Consider the following 24,976-nt stretch of genomic DNA (forward strand, 5'->3'; position numbering starts at 1 on the left):
CTTATATCCCTACAATTTGATTTATGACCAAGAAAATGATTTGATTTCAAGATGGAGCAAGATCACGGAGACAATAATCGAAACTACGTATAAATTGACGAACTTAATCGCCGAGAAGGAATATACCTTCCGCGTAACAGCTGTTAACGAAGCTGGATCGGGGGAGGCATCTCCGAATACGCCGTATCTAAGAATTTCCAAGCTATCGGCATCCGAGCCACCGACTATTCTTGAAGCACTCAAGAGCATCGTGATTGGATTAGAAGAGATTGTCACACTTTCTTGCGTAATTGGTGGTGTACCGACACCTCGTATTACATGGTAATTTTTCGTTCTTTCACTTTTTGTCTAATTATGACAACTAAATAAGACAATTGCTGTGTGTGTCTATGATCGAACCGTATGTTGAAAATTATTTTCTAGGTTGAAAGACGACAAGACTTTCGAAGATAATGACATTACATACGAAAACCATGTGGCTAAATATACTATTTGGAAAACCACCGAGACGTCTTCGGCCACATTTATGGTTAAAGCCCAGAATGATGCAGGAATGGCGGAAACGTCGTGTCAATTAAAAATTCAAGAATCTCCAAAGATTACTTGCGACGAAAATTTAAGAAACCAGAGACTAACAGTGGGCGATAAATGGAAAGTCGAAATTTATTTTACTGGTTTCCCAAAACCGGAAGTAACGTGGACGATAAATAATAAGAAAATAATTGATAAACGCATTTCCATTGAGACTAGAGAAAATAAATCTATTGTTACGATTCCTTCACTTATCAGAGCTGACACAGCTGCCTATACAGTGAAAGCATCGAACGAAGCCGGTAGCTCGTCAATGGAATGTCATCTTCGTGTCATAGGTTAATAATCAATGATGAAAGTTTCAGAAATAAATTTAAAATTAGTGATATACATATTTCATAATATGTGTTGTAGATAAACCGAACAAACCCCAGGGACCAGTTATCGCGAAAGAAATTAGACAAGATCGCGTCACTATAGAATGGCAACCGCCGATCGATGATGGTGGTGTGGAATTGGAAAGATATACTATCGAGAAATGCGAAGCGAATAAGAAAGTTTGGACAAAAGTAGGTGATGTGGACAAAGAAGTCGAGAATTTCTGCGCGCAGAAATTGCAGCAGGATGTCGACTATCTATTCAGAATAATCGCTAGAAACGCGGTCGGACCATCAGAGCCTTTGGAATCCGAACCAATTCGAACAAGGACTTCATTTGGTAAGGAAGAAATTGTGACCTTAAGTATATATATATATATATATATATATATATATATATATATATATATATATATATATATATATTAAAATTAAATAGAAGAACATGAAATTAAATATAATATAGTTTTACAAAATAATCAAATATATTATTTATCCTCTCGTTTGATCGGTTTGATACATAGAAACCCCAGGTCCGCCAAGAGGACCACTCCAAGTTTTTGGAATGACGAAAACATCATTCACATTAAAATGGGAATCACCAGAGAACGATGGCGGTACTCCTATCGTAGAATACATCGTTGAAATGAAAGAGACATCGAAGAAGGCTTGGCAAAGAGTTAGTATTATACACACATTGTCATGATCGTGTCACACCACTGACAATGAGATAATCGTTTGCCAGCAATCGTTTCTCTATCTATGGCGTTGTTTCTATATCTTTTTCAGATTGCGAGCACAAAAGGAGAAATCACTAATGTTACTATATCCGATCTAAAAACGGATACATCATACAATTTCCGAATAACAGCTAAAAACAGCGTCGGTACTGGTCCTCCGTATACAGCGGAAGAAGCGATTACAGCCGGTAAACGACCGAGTAAGTTCTAATTTTATTCTTCAAATATCTCAGCCTATATATTATCAGCTTATTACCCCGATTCTTAATTATTAACTCCCGGTATATATAGCCTAATTTATTATATTAACGCGTTCGCTTTTGCTTTTGCTTTTGCTTAGAAATAATAAAGCTTACAGAAAACAGCATATACGCGCTACTAGGCATATTTCCATCAACCAAAATGATAGTCGTTAAAAGTAAGTTTCTTCTTTCTGCTTTTTGTTGTTTGTATCCTATTTCTTGTATCTTAATTGTTTTTCATGTACTTTCTACGATAGTTGTATATAAAACATAAAACTTTATATGAACTCTATTAATATGGCAAGACACGTGTGTATCAAATGCAAATTATAACTTTAATTTTCTTTAGCACCACCTTCGTGCCCTCTAAACGTTCGAGCAACAAATGTCACAAGCAAAAGCGTCACTCTCAATTGGTTACCACCGACCACAACAGGAGGATCAGAATTAACAGGTGAAAATACAATGTGCAAATAAAACATAAACTTTTATAAAATATTGTAAATTCTCTGCGTTTTGATACTGCCCTGATGGAAATATTTTACTGAAAATATAATAAAATTTTACTGAATTCTCTCTTAATTGACCCCATTTCATTGTTATTCCATCAATATTTCAGTAAAAATTCAGTTTTTTCAGTTAAATCCAGTAAATTTCATGATACCTAACATAAAAGAAATTCTGTTATTACTTTTTAATAATATAATTTAACTTTCCTTATATTTCACAGTATTACATTACATTTTATAAGGAAAATTATTATTTATTTTAAAATATATTCAGTAATTTTTCAATAACTTTTAATTATTGCTAATAATGCAACTAATAATTAAAATAAAAAGATTTCATAATATTTTTAGTGGGTGGTTCTGATGAAAATATTTTGCTGAAAGTATTTGCTGAAATCGATGAAAAATGAAATAAAAGTTGTTGAAAAATTACTGAATATATTTCAAAATAAATAATAATTTTTATTATAAAATGTAATGTAATACTGTGTAATATAAGGAAAGTTAAATTATGCTATTGAAAAGTATCTAATAACAAAATTTCTTTTATGTTAGGTATCATAAAACTTACGGAATAACAATGAAATGGGGTCAATTGAGAGAGCATTTCAGTAAAATATTTCTATCAGGGTGATTGAATATTATTATTTTCGTCTCGCTTTAGGCTACGTAATCGAGAAGAGACCATTAATCGGGAAAGGCGCCAGGTGGACAAAGGTTGTCACTTTGGATGCTACAACACATCAATACTGTATAGAGAACCTAAAGGAAAGCGAATTTCTCTTTAGAATCTTCGCTGAAAACAGTTTAGGTCTTAGCATACCGACCAATTCCGAGCCGGTTACACTAAAAACTCATGCCAGTGAGCCAATTTATATATAAATCCTATTATATTGATTGAAATAATCTTATATGCATAATAATAAATAGAGTGACACAATTTATTTAATTAACAATAATATGCTTTTTGAATCATTGCATTTGTAGATGTTCCGTCACCACCTACCGCCCCATTAGAGATGAGGCAGATCGCGGCAAATACAATGGTAATCGAATGGGGTAGGCCCGAATCAGACGGCGGTGCCCCTCTAGAGGGTTATAAAATCGCTATCAGAGACGCGAAAAAAACGATGTGGATGGAAGTAGGGAGAGTTAGCGCGGACATTCAAAAACTCAATATTAGAGACCTGCAAGAGAATCACGAATATCTCGTGAGAATTTTCGCACGAAACGAGATCGGATTCAGCGATCATTTGGAATCGGAAGAACCCTTTAAGATCGTACCGACATCAGGTATAATCTATCATCTTTTATTATTTTTTTTGCTTCTATTTTTGCCTCTATTATAATATATATATATATATATATATATATATATATATATATATATATATATATATATCTTATTTGCTACTTGTTATTTATGTTTTTACCACATCACACTCGCCCTCCGAACTCGAGATACAAAGTTCAACCCCGTCATTAAATCTGTTCCTTTGGCAGAGCTATCGTGCGTGGAACCAATTGCAGAGGCTGTGGACAAAGGTGAGACCGCATCGCTCAGTTTCAGCACGGAAAACACAAGTTCATGGTTGCGAGAACATAATATGGACGCCGATATACATTCGTACGCGAGAGCGAGATTACTTAGGAAAGACGAGTACTTTTTCCGCATTTGGCACTATGCTAAAAAGCTATTTGAATAAGCATTTGTATATGTATAATTTTCAACGTTTCTATCGTCGAGTGTCGGCGCGGATATAATTAATTGATCTTTTCCGCATTTGCGATATTTCATTCTTTCTTCTTCATATAATCGAACGCTGTATACATTAAAATCCAATGTATTTAATCAATATGTGCTTGAACCTGACTCTTAAAATAACGCGTATATATGTTGAAACAATTGTAATATTTTCGCGAGACTGTTGTAAACGATATAGTGTTTACCGAGTGCTAATCTGCTCTAACGTAGTTGGAGTAAAGTGTAATTTTCTCTCTTTGATATAGTGCTCTTTTACCAGAGCGCACGACAACTGTTTATCGTACGAACGATTCGCTTTTTATTTTAGCTTCGTCGCCTTTTTAAATGTGTGTTTATATAAATTATAAATTACGCTCTCGTGCAGTTTTAGGCAATGACGATAAACAATTACATACGATAAACGTTACGCACCTTTAAAAATTCTCTGAATTTTTTTAACATGCGGCATTCTACATCTATTAGTTGTATATAGATGTATCCGTTTATGTGACTGTAACGTTCGTTTCTATTCTACAAAGCCAGAGCTTGCGATTATTTTTAGTATTTATTCTCCAAGTATATAGTGTATATTAATTGTTTCTCGCTATTATTATCGGTATTATAATATTATATTTACTTCCGATTAATATTGTTAATAATATCGATACATCAAATTAACATAACGAAGAAATATCACGCGTATTTGGTAAGTGAGACGTAAAATATAGGTGCCAACATTATCCATCAACCAATAACGCGTCGTATATTTCGCAAATTTATTTATGTAAAATTATACACTATTGTAAAATATTTTATTTATCGATAAAAATATTACAAATTACACATTACAATCTTTTTCCCAGAAAATTTTTAATAAACCAAGATGCGAAAGATGCAGTTCTCTTCATTAAGAGGTACAGGTCGCGTACGTATATACATATATGTATATACAATATATGTATATTAGGGTGGTCCTTATTTACTCGACAAAAAAATTTTTTTTTTAATTTTTTTTGCGGCATCCCCCAGAATGTTTCCAATTCGCAAAAAAATAATCCCTGTTAAAGTTCAGCTCGATCGGATAACGGAAACCCGTGCCACCGGATTTTTAAATATTTGAGTTCTCTTGTATTAAACTGTTTATTCCATTAACATTGGTTTTTAAAGCGTATTTTCCACAAAAATCCGGCCTAAAGCATTTTTCTTTTTTCAACATGTGTGTCTTGCTTTTCTGCATCGTTTGAGACCTTATACGTCTTATTTAAACAATTAGGTAAATTTTTAATAACTAAAAAATAAAAATAAATAGTTATTGCATTTATTGCTTGATCAGCTGGAAAAAATTATGTATAAGCTACAAAAATTATAGTAGTATGTTAAGAGCCAAAAAAAAAAACAAAAATTAAAAGATTTCATGTTTTTATTAAAAACAATCAATTTTAGTGGCTAACGTTACCTAATAATATTTATATTTAAGTCCTGAAGCTGTTGCGCTTGCGTTCTTTGATCAGAAAGTATCCGTAGATACGAAAAAGTAGATGTTTGAAGCTATGAATACAGAAAAAATATCGACAAATGAAAGTGTTAAGGTGCCAATTCATGAGACGCTGAAAATGAGCGTCAACAAGGTGAACGTAGTGGTTTCGCTTTGACGCTAGCGTCAAAGAAATGAAGTTGAATTTGTTTAATATTCAGCGTCGTCGCTGAATCGTCGTTAATCGTCCCAGTACAATCAAACATAGACTTCGAAATACGTAAAATATTAATTTTTTTCAAGTAATATCTTCAAGTAATAATATTTTATGGATACATATATAAATAAAAGATATTATTTCTGAAGATTTTTACTTGCTAAAAATGAGCGTCGAGCGTTAACGTGAAAAGGCACCTTTAAGCGCGTAGTTATAAAAGCACACAATATTCCTGAAGTGCTATAGAAAAAGATATTGAACATTTCATAACTGCGAAAACAGCTGATTTTTTCGACATATTTAATATTAGTCGGGATTTTATGCAGACTGACCCGTCAACCTGGTCAAAAAACGACATGCACTTTTAAAAAAGGTTTTCAAATTGTATCCAAATTAAAAGTTGTTAACGGTACAGCGGAAAGAGGCGTTAAGTTAATGAAGGATTACAGTAAATTAATTACTATAGAAACGAAGATCAAAAACGGTATTTATTACGAGTTGTAAAAAATTACCGCCGCTGCTTCCCTGATTCGACAAAGTAAAACCTTATTATGGCAATAAATATTATTAGGTAACGTTAGCCACAAAAAAATTGATTGTTTTTAATAAAGACATGAAACCTTTTAATTTTTGTTCTTCTTTTGGCTCTAAACATACTATTATAACTTTTGTAGCCCATACATACATAATTTTTTCCAGCTGATCAAGCAATAAATGCAATAACTATTTATTTTTATTTTTTAGTTATTAAAAATTTACCTAATTGTTTAAATGAGACGTATAAGGTCTCAAACGATGCAGAAAAGCAAGACACACATGTTGAAAAAAGAAAAGTGCTTTAGGCCGAATTTTTGTGGAAAATACGCTTTAAAAACCAATGTTAATGAAATAAACAGTTTAATACAAGAGAACTCAAATGTTTAAAAATCCGGGGGCACGGGTTTCCGTTATCCGATCAAGCTGAGCTTTGGCAGGGATTATCTTTTTGCGAATTGGAAACATTCTGGGGGGTGCCGCAGAATAAATTTAAAAGTCGAAAAATAAGGACCACCCCCTAATATATACACATATATATAATATATATATATACGTATATTTAATATTTTTTATAAGTCGGTGTACTACACGTTGGATAGCTAGAAATATACGAATAGTACTTTATTTAAATTCTCCGACGTTTCAAGCTCTTTATATGGTAAAATTTCACGCGAATCACTTTTTGCCGCAGCTTTTTCTTCACACGCATCCATAAGTACAAAAGACATTGCGTGCGTATTACGTAACTCACGGAATGGCGCGGTTTAGTGTGGTCAACCTTTCGGCCGTCTCGTACCGGTTGTTGCACCGACATACAGGTCAGCATGACAGGTTGCCCATTCGTGCAGGCGCGCATGATCGTTCACAGCTGCATAGGCTTTGGCATATTATAATCACTCACATATGATGCGCCAAAGCCTACGCAGCTGTGAAATACCATGCGCGCCTGCACGAATGGGCAACCCGTCATGCTCATATGTACATATAGTACATACACATCACTTTACGCGCGCGCGCGTCTAACCTATACGTACGCGTCGATTAGGCTTATATTGCATTACACGTATGTACATACACGGCTGATATAGAAGATAGAACAAGATCGAATAAGCGCGTTGTTGCGCATAAATCCTGTTTAATTCGTCTTAATCGTCAGACTATAATTAATAAACGCTAGTCTTTCACACGATAAATGATGAGGCACCCAAGTGATCGATAAACGTAACGTACGAGAAATGAGAGATCATCACAATAAATTAATTATATATGCACGATCGTGTAAAATGCATTTAAAAGAACGCGAGAAAAAGAGAATTAAGGGCATTGGACGTATATGTATATATGTATAAAGTGCTAAATATTTTGAGAACATATATAATATAATACGTATCCAGTGTTTTATATAATGAGCATAGCATTATTTTACTATTTAATTTTCCTCACCATTTCAAGATTTCGGGATTTTAAGGATTTCCGGGATTTCCAAGATGCTGGGACAGAACCGATCGAAACGCGAACACAACGTATTACTTTGGTAACTTCGGTTACTCGGGTTACTCCGGTTACTCGTGCTCTTTAGAAATATTCGTGGACATGGCTACGTGCTACGTAATTCAATAAACATTCACGTTTATGCGCATGAGGCGCTAGCTGCATGTTTAATAATCGAGAAATTTAAATCTATAGTCGATAATATCAATATTCTTTATTGTACAATTAATATATTTGTACAATAAAGGTTTAACAATTAAAATCTTTTTAATTTACTGCTCTTATTTAAGTTTACCAGTGGTATTTATGTATCGTGATCATATCACACACGTATACAAATGTATGTGTGTGTGTGCGCGCATATAAATTCAATAAAATTCGATGCATTCAATTCTAATATTAAACAAATAACATTAATAATTAATATAATTATTAATAAATAATATTTTATAATATAATATTTTAAACTTAAATATAAGAGCAGTAAATTAAAGAGATTTAACATTTTAATTGTTAAACCTTTATTTGTTCTCTACCTCAATAAATATGTTAATTCACTCACCGACACCGATGCGCAACAGCGGACGTATATCTGCCACGTAGTAGCTACGTTGATTCTGTAACATATAAATATAAAATTTATATTAAAATGATGTTTAAAAAACTCAGTGTTTTAAAACATATGTCCTATGGCATCAAACTTTTTATTCATTATTTAAAATTAAATATTTATTTAAATAATTATACATTTTCCAAAAATGATCTTTACAAGAATCACACAATTCTTATAAAATGTTAACGTACTCCTTTCTTTTAACTATTATTTCTAAATTATGGTAAAAAATAAATAGGCTCATCAAGAACAAACAAAAAAAATTACTCTTACACAAAATAAAAAATAATATTTACCGCAAAGTTGGTCCGCTGGCGCCCGATGCCTCTCCTATCAGGCCTCCTCCTCCTCTCAGGCTGCTCGAGATGTCAGATGTCAGCTAATGTTCCCTCGATGCGAGGATACTCTTTTCCGCGTGGACATTTTCTGTAACATATAAATAATCAAATCGATTAAATACGTGTTACGCGCATCGAATATCTTATTCGTTATTCAATTTCATATTTTTTTTAATTACCTACTATTGCAACACACAAATACAAAATCTAACGTAGCGCTCGAATGACACAATTGACACACAATTAACATAAAAAAAAAACCTAATAATTTTACATGAATTACACACGAATATGCTATTCGTCTTTTAAAGGTATGTATACCAGGAATAAAAGATTATAGGTATTATTTCCGCGGAGAAATCTTTTCCGTATACTTTCGTACAAAGTCACAAACAATTAAGTTTCTCTTTTTATTACTTGTACGACGTAGTTCAACCAGGCCATTCACAAATAAACGGAAGAAGAAAATTAAACACGTAATTCCGAAGTGAAGTTAACGCGAGCAATATATAAATTATAAATAATATTCACCACAGGGTTGCTCCGCCGCGCCGCGGCCGTCGCGTCGCCCGATGCCTCCCGCCTCCTCTCTCAGGGTCTCAGGTCCCTCGAATCCATTTCTCACTAGCACAACCGTACGCGTACGTTCGACGCAACACTCGCGAAAGAGAGGCTAGTTACGATCGCGCGTGCTAATTACCGAAGTAACGCGCGACACTTTACGCACTCCCGGAGTTATAATCGACGCGGGCTTTACTACATATCACAACTTGACAACATTCACAACGGAGCGAGAGAGACACGATCCGATCGATATCGACACCGACGATCGACGACGTTACACGAAGTGGCACGAACGTTACGGCGGGAAGCGGGAAAGACTCGGAGAATCGGGGCGCTCGCGCCGCGGCGCCCCGCGCCAACCTCCCGTTTCGTCTCCCGAGAAAAAAGATTAATTGACATTGGCGAGCGTCACGGGAGAGACGATATCTCGTCCGAACATTCTTTCACTGATGTATGTCACACTGCACACGAAAACTCGAACATGATTGCACGTACGAGCCTAGGTGATACGTACGAAAGATTCGATACGAGTTAGACACCCGCGGCACCACGGCGCGGCGCGCGGCGCGCGGCGCCGAGATACCGCGCTAACCGCGCGGCCTAGCCGGCTAATTCCTCGCGAAATACGCATTTCACTTTTCGGCGAGAGAAAGACGTACGGCGCGCGGCGATTCGCGAGCCGTTTCTCATATATCTCGTATAAGTAAAATACCTAGCTCCAGAAAACAAAAACGACGTTGCGTAGCATTTAGCATTTATGGACTTATGGTATATGCGTGGCATCGAGGAGCTCGATAGTGCGGCCGTGGCATCGTTCAACTGCGAAAGAGTGATCGCGCATATCCTCCCGTGGCACTCGTTTCAGCGACTCGAAAGATTAAAACGCGAGACCGGCGAGACTAATGCGAGGAATGCGAGGGACGGAACACGTCCGACGTCACGACCTACCCCTCTCGTACGCGGCACAACGCGCGCGCCGCGCGCGGTAATCAGTAATTGAGGGGTATCGAGGCGACCGTCGCGACATTGGAAAATACGCGTGTCAGTGTCACTTATATTTCGCGATTGCCCGCGCGACGCGCATTCGGCCGAATAAGTACCGTACCTGAAATACGTATTTTTACAAATCAATACCCGAGCGCTGAATTACACAATGCAAGATAAAGCATTAATAAAGATCTTACTGCTCTTACCAATTAAACAACTCGCGAGTCGCGACGCCACTCGTTCGAAGACCGATCGATCCGCGATGCAATGCGATGCGTTCCGTTCCATGTCTGCCGCGTAAAGCCGCGTTCTGGAAAAACGGAAGGAGAACGTCATCACTCATCAATATAGCGGAGGCGCTTCGTCTCCCGCGCGGTCAACTTAAATTTACGTGAAAAGAGCGGCATCACTACCACTACCTTTCGCAGATTAAATAACTTTCGCATGTTGAAATTGTAGGTTGATATCCGCAATATTTCAATATTGAAAAATGTATTGTAATATAATTATATTTTATCGAATATTCGCGCGATACATTTTCGGCCGAATAAATCTTGCGAAATTTATAAATCATCAATGTCCGTCTCAAACAATTAAGCCAAGATATTTAAAAGATTTTCTGGTTCGAACTTTTTATATTCTTATCTCATGCGAGATATTATTATATTTTTTATTTTTTATATGTTCTGCGCATTGATTACCGCGCGAGGCTCCGATTGCCTCATCTATTTCCTTTTATTTTTTTAGTTTTATCTCTTTTTAAATAATGTTCTTTTTCAGGTTTCCCTATATTTACCATAAACAAATAAAAAATGCCTACTAAACATACTAAAAACCTACTTAAAAAAATGTTATATTTATTAAATGTAACTTTTCGAAAATCAATATATTGCTTATACGCACGGAAATTATTATTAAGATTTTATTTTTAATTATCAAAATATTTGTTTTTACATAATGCTGCTCATATATATAATATAATACGTATCATCCCTTCGTGTGCGTATTCCCACTACCTGATTTTCAAGTTATCCACGTCCTCATTCGTCCCTGGCATCCCTGCTATTAACAGCTCTGGAGGAACGCTCTTATAGTATTTATACATACGAGAGCGTGACGCGATGCCTTGTTCTAACAATTAAGTTTTCCCTCAAGAAGACGCCGACTAGAAAGGGATCCGTTTTCCTGACAAAAATTTAAACCCTAAACTAATAGAGAAGGAACTTGGGCCAGAAGCCTTGGAGATCCAGGAAGCTGTGTTTCTGAGCTGGCCTGTGGATTTCAGGTAGAATATAACGTTCCACTTAACGTGCAGAGACCTTTACACTCTCTTTCCCAAATAAAAAAAGGAAAAAAAAGGACAATTTTATTTTAGAATCTAGTAAGGCAGGAGGTACTTTTAAAGAGAACGAGAAGTTAAAGAAGAAAGTGAGACGACTGGAGGAAGAGAACCTGTTAAAGCTAAAGTTTGACGTACTTTTAGACATGGTAATTTTCTTTTATATTGTATCTTTCAAAAAGTTAGACAGTTAATGTCTGAAACGAAAAGTATATATGTAGTAATAAGTTTATCAATATTATAGCAGAACAATAATGTCGTTTAATTTATTAAACATTGTTAATCGCGTCTAAGACATAAGCAGTAACTATAAAACAACATTAATTGATTATCAAACCATTTCCTTTAAACATCTCAACACTTATGAAAATTGTCACTTCAATGAGGCAAAAGTCCAGTCTTACAGATAAAAGTCGTGTTTGATACTATTCCGTTCTAATTAAGTTTTTTACAACTTTAATCGTTACAAACTGTACATTATTTACAATACTGTAAAAATCTTGTTCGTCCATTTGATGGGCATCTGTTCTTCGTGTGACCTATGAAAGAACAGTGGCAAATGTAAACAAATATATATAATATGTATGTACAATATGATAGATTAATAGATATATGATAACTGAGAACAGTAAAAATGTTACTATTTTTTTTAAGTAAAAGAAAATAGTAGAGATAGAGGAAGAGAGAATATAACAAACAAACAAACAAAAGAAAAGTCTTTACCTTACCTTCTCTTCCGCAATTTCCGCACTTTCTCTTGCCCCCGGTAAGTCTGAGCCTCTTGGGAGCATTGCCTTTTTGAGAGATTCTGTTTCGTGCTGTATTCCCTCTTCCTCTCGCAGTGGAATTGTTCCAGTCCGTGTTCTCGCGACTACCAGCGTCATCCTCATCTGCTCACTTGAAGAACTTACAGGTGGAGTTCATACCTTTGGGACACCTGTAAAACTGCCGTCCTTTATTGGGGTCGTCCAGCGTCCTTATAAACCATCAGCCTAAAGAAAAACACGAAGGAAAATATTTTTACACACATTACAGACATAGCTGTTAACCGGCGATATTTAACTAAGACTTGGACTCATTAATTATTAACATCAATTGAGTTTAGCCGAGAAAGTTTATCGCTCTCTCCGATCGAAGAATTTACTCACTTTTGAGCGGGCTGATTACACTGGCATATAACATCATTTGTGGATGGGTTTCCCCAATCGTAATTAGAAGTGCCAATGTGAGAGAAGGGACCAGAACCATCATTGTTTCTGTTCAGATTAGATACTTCCAACTTGAATGCTCGTTCGCTGCGTTATCTTCAGGTTCGGCGTTATCAGATACCCACAAGAAAAAATTGCAACCGCTTTGCGGTTTAGCGCATTTGTAAAATAGATGTCCTGAAATTACAAATGTTATCCAAGGTGACTTATGCAAGTGACAAATCACGAAGATTTATATGCAGTTCCCACTTACCTTTATTTGGTTACTTATCTCTCTTTTCTAACTGTTACTATTTTCCTCTGCCTTGTCGTCTCTCTTTCAGAACCATGTTAGAGGCGCATTTTGGAATACAGCGACGTCACTCTCTTAAGCAAGCAGTACTTGCTCAGTTTGAATAGATCTCTCGTCGAGATGGTGTGCTAAAGAGTCGTCTATCAGATTAGCGCGTTCTATCGCCACTTTGAATACTTGGCGATATATTTATTAACTTGATTTTGTAACACTTTATTCAGGTTTTTTTACGCTGCCATATCCTATGATAACAAAACCATATGATAGATTTATAAATATCCCTTTGAAATGTATAGAATAAGAGATTGTTTAATAATATTACAATACATTGAGTTGCTAATTGGCTTACAGCTATAAAGCTTTTTCTAACTCGGCGCACAGGAAAATGCGGCTTGGACAATTGGAAACCCATATTGTCGTAACCCATGACCAGACCAATTCCAAATTTGCCTGGCGTGAAATGTTGAGTGTCCGTTAAACCCACATATTGCCTGGATTTGATTGGTATCGATATGTTCAGCGTGAGTAGCGTCCGTACCCATGCCGTGCTTGTCCATCAGTGCGACCAACTCGATCTCGGTTAATAAATTCGGTGTCGAAGTTTTCTCTTCCACCATATCAATGCTGGTCGGTCAAAAAACTTGTCTCTGCTCATAAGAGTGAATTTGCTTGCTGTTCCATTTATCGTGTGTATATATATATATATATATATATATATATATATATATATATATATACGCGTCAAGATAATTCTTCGCTATGATTTCGAGACTTAGCCGTAAATCTTTCTCTCGCTATATTGATTTCCACCGTTGTTTCCCGGCCTTCCGCGTTCTTCGACAGACAAGCCAGAAAATGGTGAACCACAAATTCATAGACCTTCGCTTCGTTTCCTGTTGACAAGTCGCGACTGATTAACGCAGTCAATTTAACAATGAATAAGAATAGACTGTAGGAACGGACCTTGCAAATTGTCAGTATATTTTATTGTAGGGTAAACAGGAGTATGCGCTTCATCGCTTTTTCTTCCTTGCCTGGGAGTTATTCCAGAGTATTTCCAGTAAATTTCGGTCATTGCTTTATCTGGTTCTCTGCCTAAAGTTTGCAGGGTTCTTTCGACAGACTGTCTCGTAATTTCCAAGAATTTTATGCTCTGAAACACGAAGAAAACATTCAAAGTCTTGTCAAATGTATGAAAAGAACATAGGACAGGTTTTCAATTACCTATATGTTCTATATACATGGATATTAGGCTTGACGGCTTGGCAGACCTGAATAATCTCAAAGCCTAGGTTCTTCCCCTCTGTCACCTGTCATAATTTGTCCGAATAATCAATGCGTCGCAGGATCGCACTTCTCGCTCTAAGGTCCTTTTAATCTTTACATATTTTCATCTAAGCACTGCTTAAACACCGGAGCATCAAATAAGCTTAACAGATAGATGACAGCTGTACCACTTGCTATAGATTCCAGTGAACTCGTAGCCTAAAATAAGTGAAAAAGTGGTCACGAATGTCATCCGCATTTGGTAGTTTTGACCATTATAGTTGTATGTTGTATGTACATTAAATTCGACGATCTTGTTATACACGGAAAAACCTTTCCTCCGCAAAAAAACAGAAAAGTTAAGAAGCATATTTCACTAGAACTCCTTTGGTTTGCGAATAGATATGATATCAAACAATGACAAGTACGTGAACGAGATAGTCACAGACTACGGCTGAGAGAACGCTCAATGCACAGTTTACCTTTAATTGTTTACCTTTCTGCTGGTACCGTGCGACAAATAACCAGCGATAGTTTTAGCCGCCTGCCGCGTTGGACTTCTCGGCAACATTGAACGGGTAAAAAGATATTCTTCAGATATTCTTTCAGGCTTCTTGCGGGACAAATTGTCGATGCTCTTCAGACCGTAATATATCATATACAATTCAATGCGATATTGTATAATTTAGAGAGGACCATAACATGACGCTTGGTATTGTCACAGTAAGTGGTATTGTTATTTGTTGACAATTTTCTGTCATCTGTCACGGAGGTTAGGTTAGGTTCGCTCCGTTCCGCGTTCGCTACTTTTCCGACACTGTCGATAAAACATCATTTTGGTGCGCATCCGCGCTACATGGATGGCGCCTGGCGGTAGTGGTGTTGTACTACGCCGATGTCCACGTAGTTCAAGGTACACCTTTTGTGCACATAGTGGCGCCAGTGGACGGATTCCAAGATAGCGACAGAACTTGCAAAATGGCGTCTCACTGAGAGAGAAATTCGTGTATTTGTGCGTTTGCTACGGATCGTTGCTGATTGTGATCGTTGTAATCATTTAGATCATTGGAATTGCTGTGTGTAGTGATTTTATGTTTTATCTATTAATTATTTACTAAACTTTATCATGGGGTAAGTGTATTGCATATACGAGAACTCAATTTATAATATTACATTATCAACAGAGAGAGAGAGGAAGAGAGAGAGATTTGTCCTCGATTTGTTGAAAGAATGGAAAAGAATCAACATTCTCTTTCCAATCTTTTTATGAACAAATGTTTTATCAAGATACTTATTTCGATATATGTATAATTGTAGCACGTCAGATTTGGAGGGTGCTGAATGTAAGCAAGAACCCTTGGAATTAGATTCTGATGCAGATGGAGTGATTGATCAAAGGAAGAAAAAGAAGCGAAAACATAAGCATCATAAGCATAAGAAGGAAAAATTAATTGAAAAAGACGACGAACGATTGGATAAGCAAGAAAGGTAATATAACTTATAAACTAGCAATCATGTATGTGCATTAATGCGATAAATGCATTGAAATCAAAATTTAAATTTATAAATAAATACCTTCTTATAGACGGAAACACAAGAAACACAAGAGACAGAAAAAAGATAGAAATATGGAGAACGGTACCATGGAAGAGAAATTGATCTCCAATGTGGTACATAAAGGAATTGGTATGAATGGGAAAACAAAAACTTCCTCCGTATTGGAGGTTGTTTCTACAGAAGAAAGTGAAGATGAAAAATTGGTTGATCTTGATTCCGATGAGGTGGATTGTACCATCATAGAAGATGATATTGATCTTGAAGAATTAATGAAACAAAAGGTAGGCAAACATGTGTTTCGGATTAATTGAAGTAATAATATGTTATATGCACTATGTATAGTATATAGTCTTTAACTAGTTTTTAATTATGTATAAAGTATTTTAAGAGCTGACACAACGCTGACTCTAAAGTGAGAGAAAATATATATATATATATATATATATATGAAAATTAAACATATGAATTATATATATATATGTGTACACGCACACACACGCACATGGTTATGTTTAATTTTCCGAGTTGTAACAAATTGAAAAAAGTGCTTGCCTTTTGCTGCAAAATATGCTGTAGGATGTTTACTAATGTATATTATCATGTTTACATGTATCGCAGAATGTGCATTTAGTACATAATTCAATTATTGTAAGATTGCATTGAGATTATGTTGAGAGATTGTGAGGCATCTCATGTGAGTATCTGAATCTTTATCATAGTTGCATTTGTATGTATAGGAACGATTGCAAGCGTGTTTAGTACAATATCTCTCGGATGAATCCGAAAAGGGTGATGAAAACAAAGAGTTACAAGGAGAGGAGGAAGAAGAAGAAGAAACAAAAACAACAATAGAGACACCTGATGTGATACTCGTAGAAGATGATAGCGATACTGATGATGTACCACCAAAGAAACGAGGTAGAAGTAAATCAGGCAGTAGAGAACGTAAGAAAGTGTTAAAAACCGAAAGACGTGTTATAGTTGATATGACTAGAGACAGAAAAACCCGCGAACAACACAAAGATAAGAGAAGAGATTTTGATAGGAAAAGAGACGAGAAAGTCCGCCTTAGAGAGGAAGGAGGGAAAAGAGAAGAAACTCGAAGAGACGACAGATCTTCACGAAAAACTAACGAAAGGCAGAAAGAAGATACGAGAAAAGACGAATCCAATAGAAAAGCAGACGATGATCAACAGAGACGTAAAGATTTATCAAGAAGAGACGAGACACGGAAAAGAGAATCAGACAGACGGTAAGTGATGAACATTATAATTCGTATTATTGCTTGTCTCGTTCGTTATTTAATGTCATTGAAAGATATAGTTATTAATATGTTAATAATAATATATATATATATATATATATATGTGTGTATATACAGAGAAGAGAACCGAAAACGAGAGCAGCCCATCCGTCATGGTTCAAAAACTCATAACAACGAGGCGAAAAATTCAGATAGCAAGAGCCGCGACAGGCTGGAAAGTCGCGAACGCCAAGACAGCCGAGATCGTCACATTAGTCACGATCGACGCAGTCGTGACAGATTATCGAGCAGAGAGCCTCGCCGTCATGCTAGTCGCGACAAGAGGGATAGTAAAAGCAAAGATCGATATGGAAATAGAGATCGACATGATGGTAGTCGCGATCGACGAGACGCCCGGTATCACGACCATCGAATTGAAGATCGGTCTCGCAGTACCGCAAGAAGATCACGTAGTCCTACTCGAACCAGATCGGAAAGAGAACGAAACGATCGATATAAGAGGTCCAGGTCTCCTTCTCGAAGTCGCAGAGATCGAGACAAGCAACAAGTCAGGGATCATGGTAGGGATCGCGATAAGGATAGAGAGAGAAATAGCAAGCGAGAACGCAGCGATAAATATAAGGATTCTTTATCGGAAGGTCTCAAGGTAGAACATTCGGATAGCTCGAGCGAAGAGGACATCAAAGATATCGATATCGAGGAAGAAGAAGATGAAGAAGCTATTATAGAACGTCGACGAAAACAAAGAGAAGAATTGCTCAAAGTAAGTAATATATTCTCGTCGTAGTCTATCATGTACAAACATGTATACATGTATATGTTGTTTGATTATATATATATATATATATATATATATATATATATATATATATATATATATATACATATGTATATACCTTTTTCTCTCTTCAGAGACTAAGTGGACCAAATGAAGATTCAAATATGTCTGCCGACATCAATGTCGCGGGTTCTCCAGAAAGCCAATCTAATATATCACAAAAATCTGTAGAGATGCCATCCCATAACAATGAATCCGTTTTGGAGAGCCATACTCCACCACTGCCCACAGAGAAACTAGAGTCTCCGCCTCCAGCCAAAAAGAGAAAGTCTAGATTCGAGGATACGTCGTTAAATGAGTCTGACAAAACGGGGAACATCAAGACATCTGAAAGGTTTAAACAGGAAGAAAAGCAAACTTCAAAAAAATCCAATGAATGGGACATGTTTGCGGAAGCAGATAATATCGGAGATTTTAATGTATGTTTTCTTTCATTTGACTTCTCCTTATTTATATATTTATTTTGTTCTCTTATCTCTGGCAATTCTTATTATTTATTGTCTGATTTCTTATTATCCAGAGCCCTACACTTGAAGGAAAACGTCAAGGAGGACCTGACAATCCTAGTTTAACAGATAATTGGGACGACGCCGAAGGATATTATCGGTCAGTTACATATTACTTCTTCATCTCGTGTCATTGTTTTAATTTAAAAGTCATATTAAAAAGCTTGAGAACTGATAATAACGAAGTAATCGGATTTTCAGAGTGCGCGTTGGAGAAACGCTAGATGCGCGATACGTAGTCTATGGATATACGGGACAAGGAGTATTTAGTAACGTAGTGAGAGCAAGAGACAGCGCTAGAGGAAATTTGGACGTAGCTGTGAAGATTATAAGAAACAATGAAATAATGTAAGCATTAACCTTTCGTGATTTTTTTTATCCATCGTAGTACATAATGCTGTTACCCTTTTCATTCTTACAGGCATAGAACTGGTTTAAAGGAGCTAGAAATTCTTAGAAAGCTGAACGACGCTGATCCAGAGGATAGATTTCACTGCTTGCGTCTATTCAGGCATTTCTTTCACAAAAATCATTTGTGTATGGTTTTCGAACCTTTAGCTATGAATTTAAGAGAAGTACGTATAAGTGTTTATCGTAAATAAAATTTACGATTTAAAATTATTTTAATAGTATTGCGACACTCATGTTTGTTGGGAAATTGCAGGTTTTAAAGAAGTATGGCAAAGACGTTGGCTTACACGTTAAAGCGGTAAGGTCGTATACGCAGCAACTTTTTCTAGCACTAAAGTTATTAAAGCGTGCGAATATTCTACATGCTGACATCAAACCGGATAATATTCTAGTCAGTGAAAGCAAACTAGTGCTGAAACTCTGTGATTTTGGTTCCGCATCGCACGCCCACGAAAATGAAATAACACCATATTTAGTTTCAAGATTTTATCGTGCGCCCGAAATTAGTAAGTATTTTAGTTTGTTATGGAATCTGGTTATTATCACTCGCGCTTTCTCTCTCTTTCTCTCTCTCTCTCTCTCTCGCTCTCTCTCTCGCTCTCGCTCTCTCACTCTCTCTCTCTTTTATATATATATTGAGAGAGAGAGAGAGAGAGAGAGAGAGAGAGAGAGAGAGAGAGAGAGAGAGAGAGAGAAAGAGCGAGTGATAATATTCACACACACACATATATATATATATATATATATATATATATATATATATATATATATATATATTATACACAATTTTGTTCCATGTGCATTCGGAAAGCAACGTCGCGTCTTACCACGATTGTTTCCGATAGATGCAGATATCAAACATGTAACATTCTTTAATTAATGATACGTTACATACGTTAACATTATTCATCTTCGACTGATGGTTTATATTTTGCAATGCCTGACAGGCGATCTTAGCAACATGTACTGCAATTTTTCAAATATTAGCTTCGGTTTCTTTGTTTCGCGCTGTACTTAAACCAAAATAGGTAGTTACGATTGCAACGATATGTATGTGCGCGCGCTCTCATCTATAAATCTATACGCATATGTGCAATTGCAAATATTTAGCAATGAAAAACTTGGAGACATAATATTGAATATTATTATAACATATGTTATTTCATTCAAAATCGAAAAAAATATTACAATCTGTGTGTTATAAATCAGTTTAAGCATTCTCGACTTCGAAAAAACGATAGAAATTGTATCTGAGATGTTTGGAATCGAAGGTAACATCGTTATTTTCTAGTTCTTGGTATACCATATGATTTTGGTATTGATATGTGGTCCGTGGGATGTACCATATACGAACTATATACGGGAAAAATCATGTTTTCGGGAAAAACGAATAACCAAATGTTAAAGTACTTCATGGATCTAAAAGGCAAAATGCCAAACAAGCTAATTAGAAAAGGATCATTCAAGGATCAGCATTTTGACAGCAACTGCAATTTTCTGTATCACGAGGTTGATAAAGTTACGGAACGGGTGAGTTTATTTAATTACTTAATTATTTTCTACAATAAAGTCTTAGGCCTGTATTCATAGTCGGATCCGTCGGATCTTATTTCAAGACTGTCCTAAGTAATGCCTTTTAAGATACTAATATGGCTCTGTGATTGGTTCATAACACTTTAAGATCATATACTTAAGACGGTCTTAAATATAAGATCTTACTATGAATACCGGCCTTAGTCACGCAACGCTGCGCTGTAAGTAATGTTACCTTCTACATGTCACAATGCGGTACAGAAGAAATATAATATGTCAGTTAATAACGCCATCCGTAATGCTCTTGTGTTGCATTTACGGGGGGAAAAAAATTACTGCAGAGTATTTGCTGATAAATGTGCTTTCCAGGAAAAAATCGTCGTAATGTCAACATTACCAGCGACTCGCGATCTCAGCGCAGAACTCGGTGGAAACTCTTTACCACCGGAACAAAATCGCAAAGTTGGACAACTCAAGGATTTACTGGAACGAACATTGATGTTGGACGCAGGGAAGAGAATCACTGTGAATCATGCTCTGGCGCATCCCTTTATACAAGAAAAGATATAGGTAACCCTGTCTGGGGTCCTTTAGCTTCGAAAAATTCACTGACGTAACTTTGTAAAATGATGCCGTTAACAATCCTTTCTATTAATGTTAAACGTCACTTGTGGTAGAAAAGCGCGGTATGTCTCTCTATTTCTCTATCTCTTTCTCTCATTCTCGTTCCTTCTCCTTCACCTCAATACTCTCGTTTTTTTACATATAGAATATCCGTATTCCCTCTTTTTTTTTTCTTTCTTTTTTATTTGGCAGGAAGAGGCGGTGCAAAAAATTGTCCAAGTTGTTTCGTATAATATAAGCATTTTGCAAAACAAAGGAAAAATATAGCAAATGTATTGTTGCACAAAACCGTATCCTACGGAAAGTACTGTACGAATCCAAATAAATATTATTTAATTGCGTGTAATTATTGTTAGATGGATAGAGAGTATAATATTTTTATACTCGATATAATAATTGTGAATACAATAACGAATAAAGTTCACCATTATATATAGACTATGTCTTTAATATAGATTAGTCCGTGTTGTAACGCGTATCTGGAAATAATTCGAGTTATATAGATGCCGATTTCCCTGTTTAAAATTAAACCTGTCGATTCCTATAGTTATGTTATTTAATAAGAAAAATGAGGATAAAAAGAAAGCAATGACCGCCTCTTTCAGCATGAACTGATATCGCTTTCCTTTTTCCAATTCTCCTACTTTAAAGAACAAAACGTCCTTATAAATAGCATCCTTCATAAATTGATTATAGATCGTGCGTTCATGTGAAATTGTACGTTACGTATTCCCACAAAGCGAGAAGGATTCGTATATATAAAGAACTGTAAGTCCCTTGTGGATCACACATTGTTCGATCCATTTTAGAGTATCTCATCAGCGAGCATACGTGCACATACAGCATTAGAGAAGCCTTAGTGGCAAAGAAACCTGTTTTAATTGGAAGATAAATTGTATAGCGAATAGGTCAGTTATATTGAAATAAAACGACACATGCTTAATACAATGAGAAGAATAATCTGCATTTTGTCTTTTCAATCTTAAATCATGAATCAATATATTCAGTCTAAGTATTTCTTATAGTATTTGTATTTTTCTCTCTTTTTCTAGTTCTCTCTGCCTCGGTTCTTTCTTTATATCTATCTTTGAAATTTTAAGAGCGTTCTACTTGGGCGCTCGCAACGCTCGTGAGCATCATTCTTGCTTGTTTAACATTTGACAAATAACAAGGATGAAATTCGTTCCAAGAGCGTTAGGAGAGCGAAGTGGAACGCACCCATAGAGATAGAACGTGTATACATATACACATATACATGTACGGGTGTGTGCATATATGTACAGATTTGAAACAGTATGGTCTAAGTCTAATAACTTACAAAGGAGGGTTGATGAAAAAATGTCAGATGAAAGTTGTAGGGCTCGAAGGGGGCCAATAGATGATCTTATTAAATTTTTGGTCCGTAGCCCATGTTTAGCCCAGTAGAGCCCAAGTTAAATTTTTTAAATAGAAACCCTATTTTTTTATTGTATCATCGTTTTCTACTAATTAATTTGAACTACTTTTGTCTGAAACATTTTTTTTTTTCATTTGCTTAATATTTTTTAAGATATTCGAAGAAAACTTGGTAATTTTTTCAATATTTAGCTTACGATATCTCGACAATTGCTTGCCGGACGGAAAAGTGCTGTATGCTTGAGACCAAATCAACAATTCGACAATTTTTCATTTAAAAAATTTGACAGGCCCAACACGGGCCCCAGACCAAAAATTTAATAAGATTGTCTGTTAGCCTCTTCGAACCCTACAACTCTCATCTGAAATATTTTTTCATTAATCCCTTTATGAGTTATTCGATCGTACTGTTTCAAATGGGACACCCTATTATATACATATAATAAATATATATTACAGACACACACACACACACGCACATGTGCATATACACGTTTTATATACCAGCCGATAAATATGTTTAATAGTTTACCAAACGTAAACGCATAGTCTTGTGTACAACAATGAAAAGGAATGCTTATCTTACGTTTCTATAATGACATATGTAATTAAATATATTTATGATAAATGCTAAATAGAAGTAAAAATGTATATATTTGCACTACGATGTAAAATTTTAAGATAAAGGTGGTCGTCAAGGTATTATATGCGAAATAATATAACAATTATTGAAATGTTACATGTTGCAATATATGTTAAATAAGAGTCTTATTGCTCTCTGCGAGGATGGCATTGCTGACTTTCTTATACTTGTTACGATCTCTTAAAATCAAACTCAAACTTGAAAATTTGGTTGCTTGTTTGAAATTAAAAACTGAATATCGATGCTGTTGTGAATGGTTCACGGCATGATCTTGAACATGACAAGATTGTACGAGACTGCTTATGTTTCAGATGTGTCTTCGATTCAAATCATCGTTAAGTGCGGCCGGACCTTTCAAGGGCCTTTAGCGCCGATCCCGTTACAAGGTATTCATGGGGGATTGCCTGGGATACTTAGCACATCCATTTTTCAATATATATGTTCAGTACAGTTTAATGATGAAGTCATAAGCCGTACGAAAATAGTGCGTGTTTTGAAAATGCTCTGTCTAATAAACTTTTCATGACAGTATAGAAATTTTATTCGAGGCAAAATATAATAGAATTTTAATCAAGTTTCTTAAGTCTCTTATATATAATTGCATAATTAAACACTTACTAAATATTTACAAAATTGCGTTTTTCTGACGATGACTTAAAAAATAAAACATTACAAACATCAAATCAATAGTCAATACTAACATGCGGTACATACACGCGTTTTAGTATTTTGTTCAACGAAAGGGACAGTGTAATATGAAATATCAATAAAATCAAACTGACGTAAATAAAATAGGAAAAGATATATATATTTCTCGGGAATGTTTCAATACAGAAGTAAAAATAAACTATGAAACTACGATTAGAGAGAGTATATGTATCGTTCTAATTGGCAATTTGGTAATGTTTCACTTGTAGCCCTCCCTGTGAGGAGGGGAGGCAATGGAAGAGGTGATGAAAACGATTGATGAGGAGGAAAGGAAAAATGCGATGTACTTGCGCCTACGTCGTGTCTACTGCGTAAAAATACGTGCACTGTCGCTAAACAGTTCAACAAGGTTTATACAACGATTTAACTAGATTTATATCCGCGCGCTAAGGTTTCTCTTAAAATTACTTGAGATTACAATCGAGGACTCGTAAGTATGTATACAGGTAAAGTACATGGTTGTGAAAATTTCGAACGACATTACAACAAATGTAAGCGATACACTTGTATCTCTTTCTTTCAAAATTATTTTAATCGAAAATCAAATTGTTATTAACTACAAAAATATTAAATATTTATATATTACTAATATTTGCGATTTTTTTGAGTTTTCAGATATATAAAGTCCACGCTCTATGAAAATGAAAAAGCAGATGCGATAAATACATTATTTTCGAAGCACTCACTCTTTTTCTATTCCTTTCTTTTTCTCTTCCCCTCTTCTCCTTTCCTCTCCCATCTCTCTTTCATTTAAATACTCAAAAAAGTATGTAGAAATATTTTAATGTAAATAAAACTTAATAAAGTCATAAAAATATCTTTTTTTTTTTCTTCAGAATAAAATTGTTTTTCTTTTCCTTCGATTTTAGAAGGTATCTTATCTTCGCTTGAATGCGCGAGGTTCACACATGTAAGACACAAGATATATGTATAGCAACAAGCTATGTATCAATTAATCGAAAAAATATACAAAATAGAGAAAATAAACAATGATTCTATTACGCATTAATATATTTCCTGAATTTTTC

General features: G+C 35.5%; 3 protein-coding genes and 1 pseudogene across 11 annotated transcripts in view; 2 read left to right on the top strand and 2 right to left on the bottom strand.

Annotated features, from left to right (window-relative positions):
* Nucleotides 1–4,984, top strand: part of LOC139820497 (titin-like) — an 83,282-nt gene extending 78,298 nt beyond the window's left edge. The window contains 9 exon segments of the mRNA XM_071790824.1: nucleotides 52–321; nucleotides 424–869; nucleotides 946–1,248; nucleotides 1,433–1,587; nucleotides 1,698–1,848; nucleotides 2,240–2,344; nucleotides 3,064–3,261; nucleotides 3,387–3,692; nucleotides 3,903–4,984. Coding sequence (XP_071646925.1) covers nucleotides 52–321; nucleotides 424–869; nucleotides 946–1,248; nucleotides 1,433–1,587; nucleotides 1,698–1,848; nucleotides 2,240–2,344; nucleotides 3,064–3,261; nucleotides 3,387–3,692; nucleotides 3,903–4,105 — 2,137 coding nt within the window. The 3' untranslated portion in view covers nucleotides 4,106–4,984.
* The window catches only part of LOC139820501 (uncharacterized), a 132,233-nt gene extending 121,563 nt beyond the window's left edge, over nucleotides 1–10,670 (bottom strand). For 2 of the 4 annotated variants that reach the window (XM_071790837.1, XM_071790836.1), the window contains exons 1-4: nucleotides 10,571–10,670; nucleotides 9,345–10,482; nucleotides 8,772–8,901; nucleotides 8,425–8,479 (exon numbers count right to left, since the gene is read on the bottom strand). The gene's annotated coding sequence lies outside the window, so the exon portion shown is untranslated. Of the gene's footprint in view, nucleotides 1–8,424; nucleotides 8,480–8,771; nucleotides 8,902–9,344; nucleotides 10,517–10,570 lie in introns of those variants that run through there. The other 2 variants (XM_071790838.1, XM_071790839.1) reach the window with 2 other exon arrangements.
* Nucleotides 10,671–11,838: 1,168 nt separating this feature from the next.
* LOC139820516 (DNA topoisomerase 3-alpha-like) lies at nucleotides 11,839–15,295 on the bottom strand (annotated as a pseudogene).
* Nucleotides 15,296–15,444: 149 nt separating this feature from the next.
* Nucleotides 15,445–24,941, top strand: Prp4k (Pre-mRNA processing factor 4 kinase). Of its 6 annotated transcripts, none has more exons than XM_071790849.1 (15): nucleotides 15,446–15,600; nucleotides 15,787–15,957; nucleotides 16,055–16,307; nucleotides 16,764–17,278; nucleotides 17,408–17,850; nucleotides 17,929–18,053; nucleotides 18,203–18,547; nucleotides 18,649–18,734; nucleotides 18,836–18,982; nucleotides 19,056–19,209; nucleotides 19,299–19,551; nucleotides 20,337–20,575; nucleotides 20,948–21,148; nucleotides 23,552–23,626; nucleotides 24,158–24,941. In XM_071790849.1, exons 1-13 carry the CDS (start codon nucleotides 15,596–15,598, stop codon nucleotides 21,146–21,148), a joined length of 2,937 nt encoding a protein of 978 aa, XP_071646950.1. In that variant the 5' UTR covers nucleotides 15,446–15,595; the 3' UTR covers nucleotides 23,552–23,626; nucleotides 24,158–24,941. The 6 variants fall into 6 exon arrangements, with proteins under 6 accessions (XP_071646951.1, XP_071646950.1, XP_071646949.1 ...); XM_071790848.1 differs by having other exon boundaries at nucleotides 16,764–16,944; nucleotides 17,008–17,278; nucleotides 17,408–18,053; XM_071790846.1 differs by having other exon boundaries at nucleotides 15,447–15,600; nucleotides 17,408–18,053.
* The last annotated feature ends 35 nt before the right edge of the window (nucleotides 24,942–24,976 follow it).

The sequence above is a fragment of the Temnothorax longispinosus genome, chromosome 10, assembly GCF_030848805.1.
Source record: "Temnothorax longispinosus isolate EJ_2023e chromosome 10, Tlon_JGU_v1, whole genome shotgun sequence".
NCBI classification, from domain to species: Eukaryota; Metazoa; Arthropoda; class Insecta; order Hymenoptera; family Formicidae; genus Temnothorax; species Temnothorax longispinosus.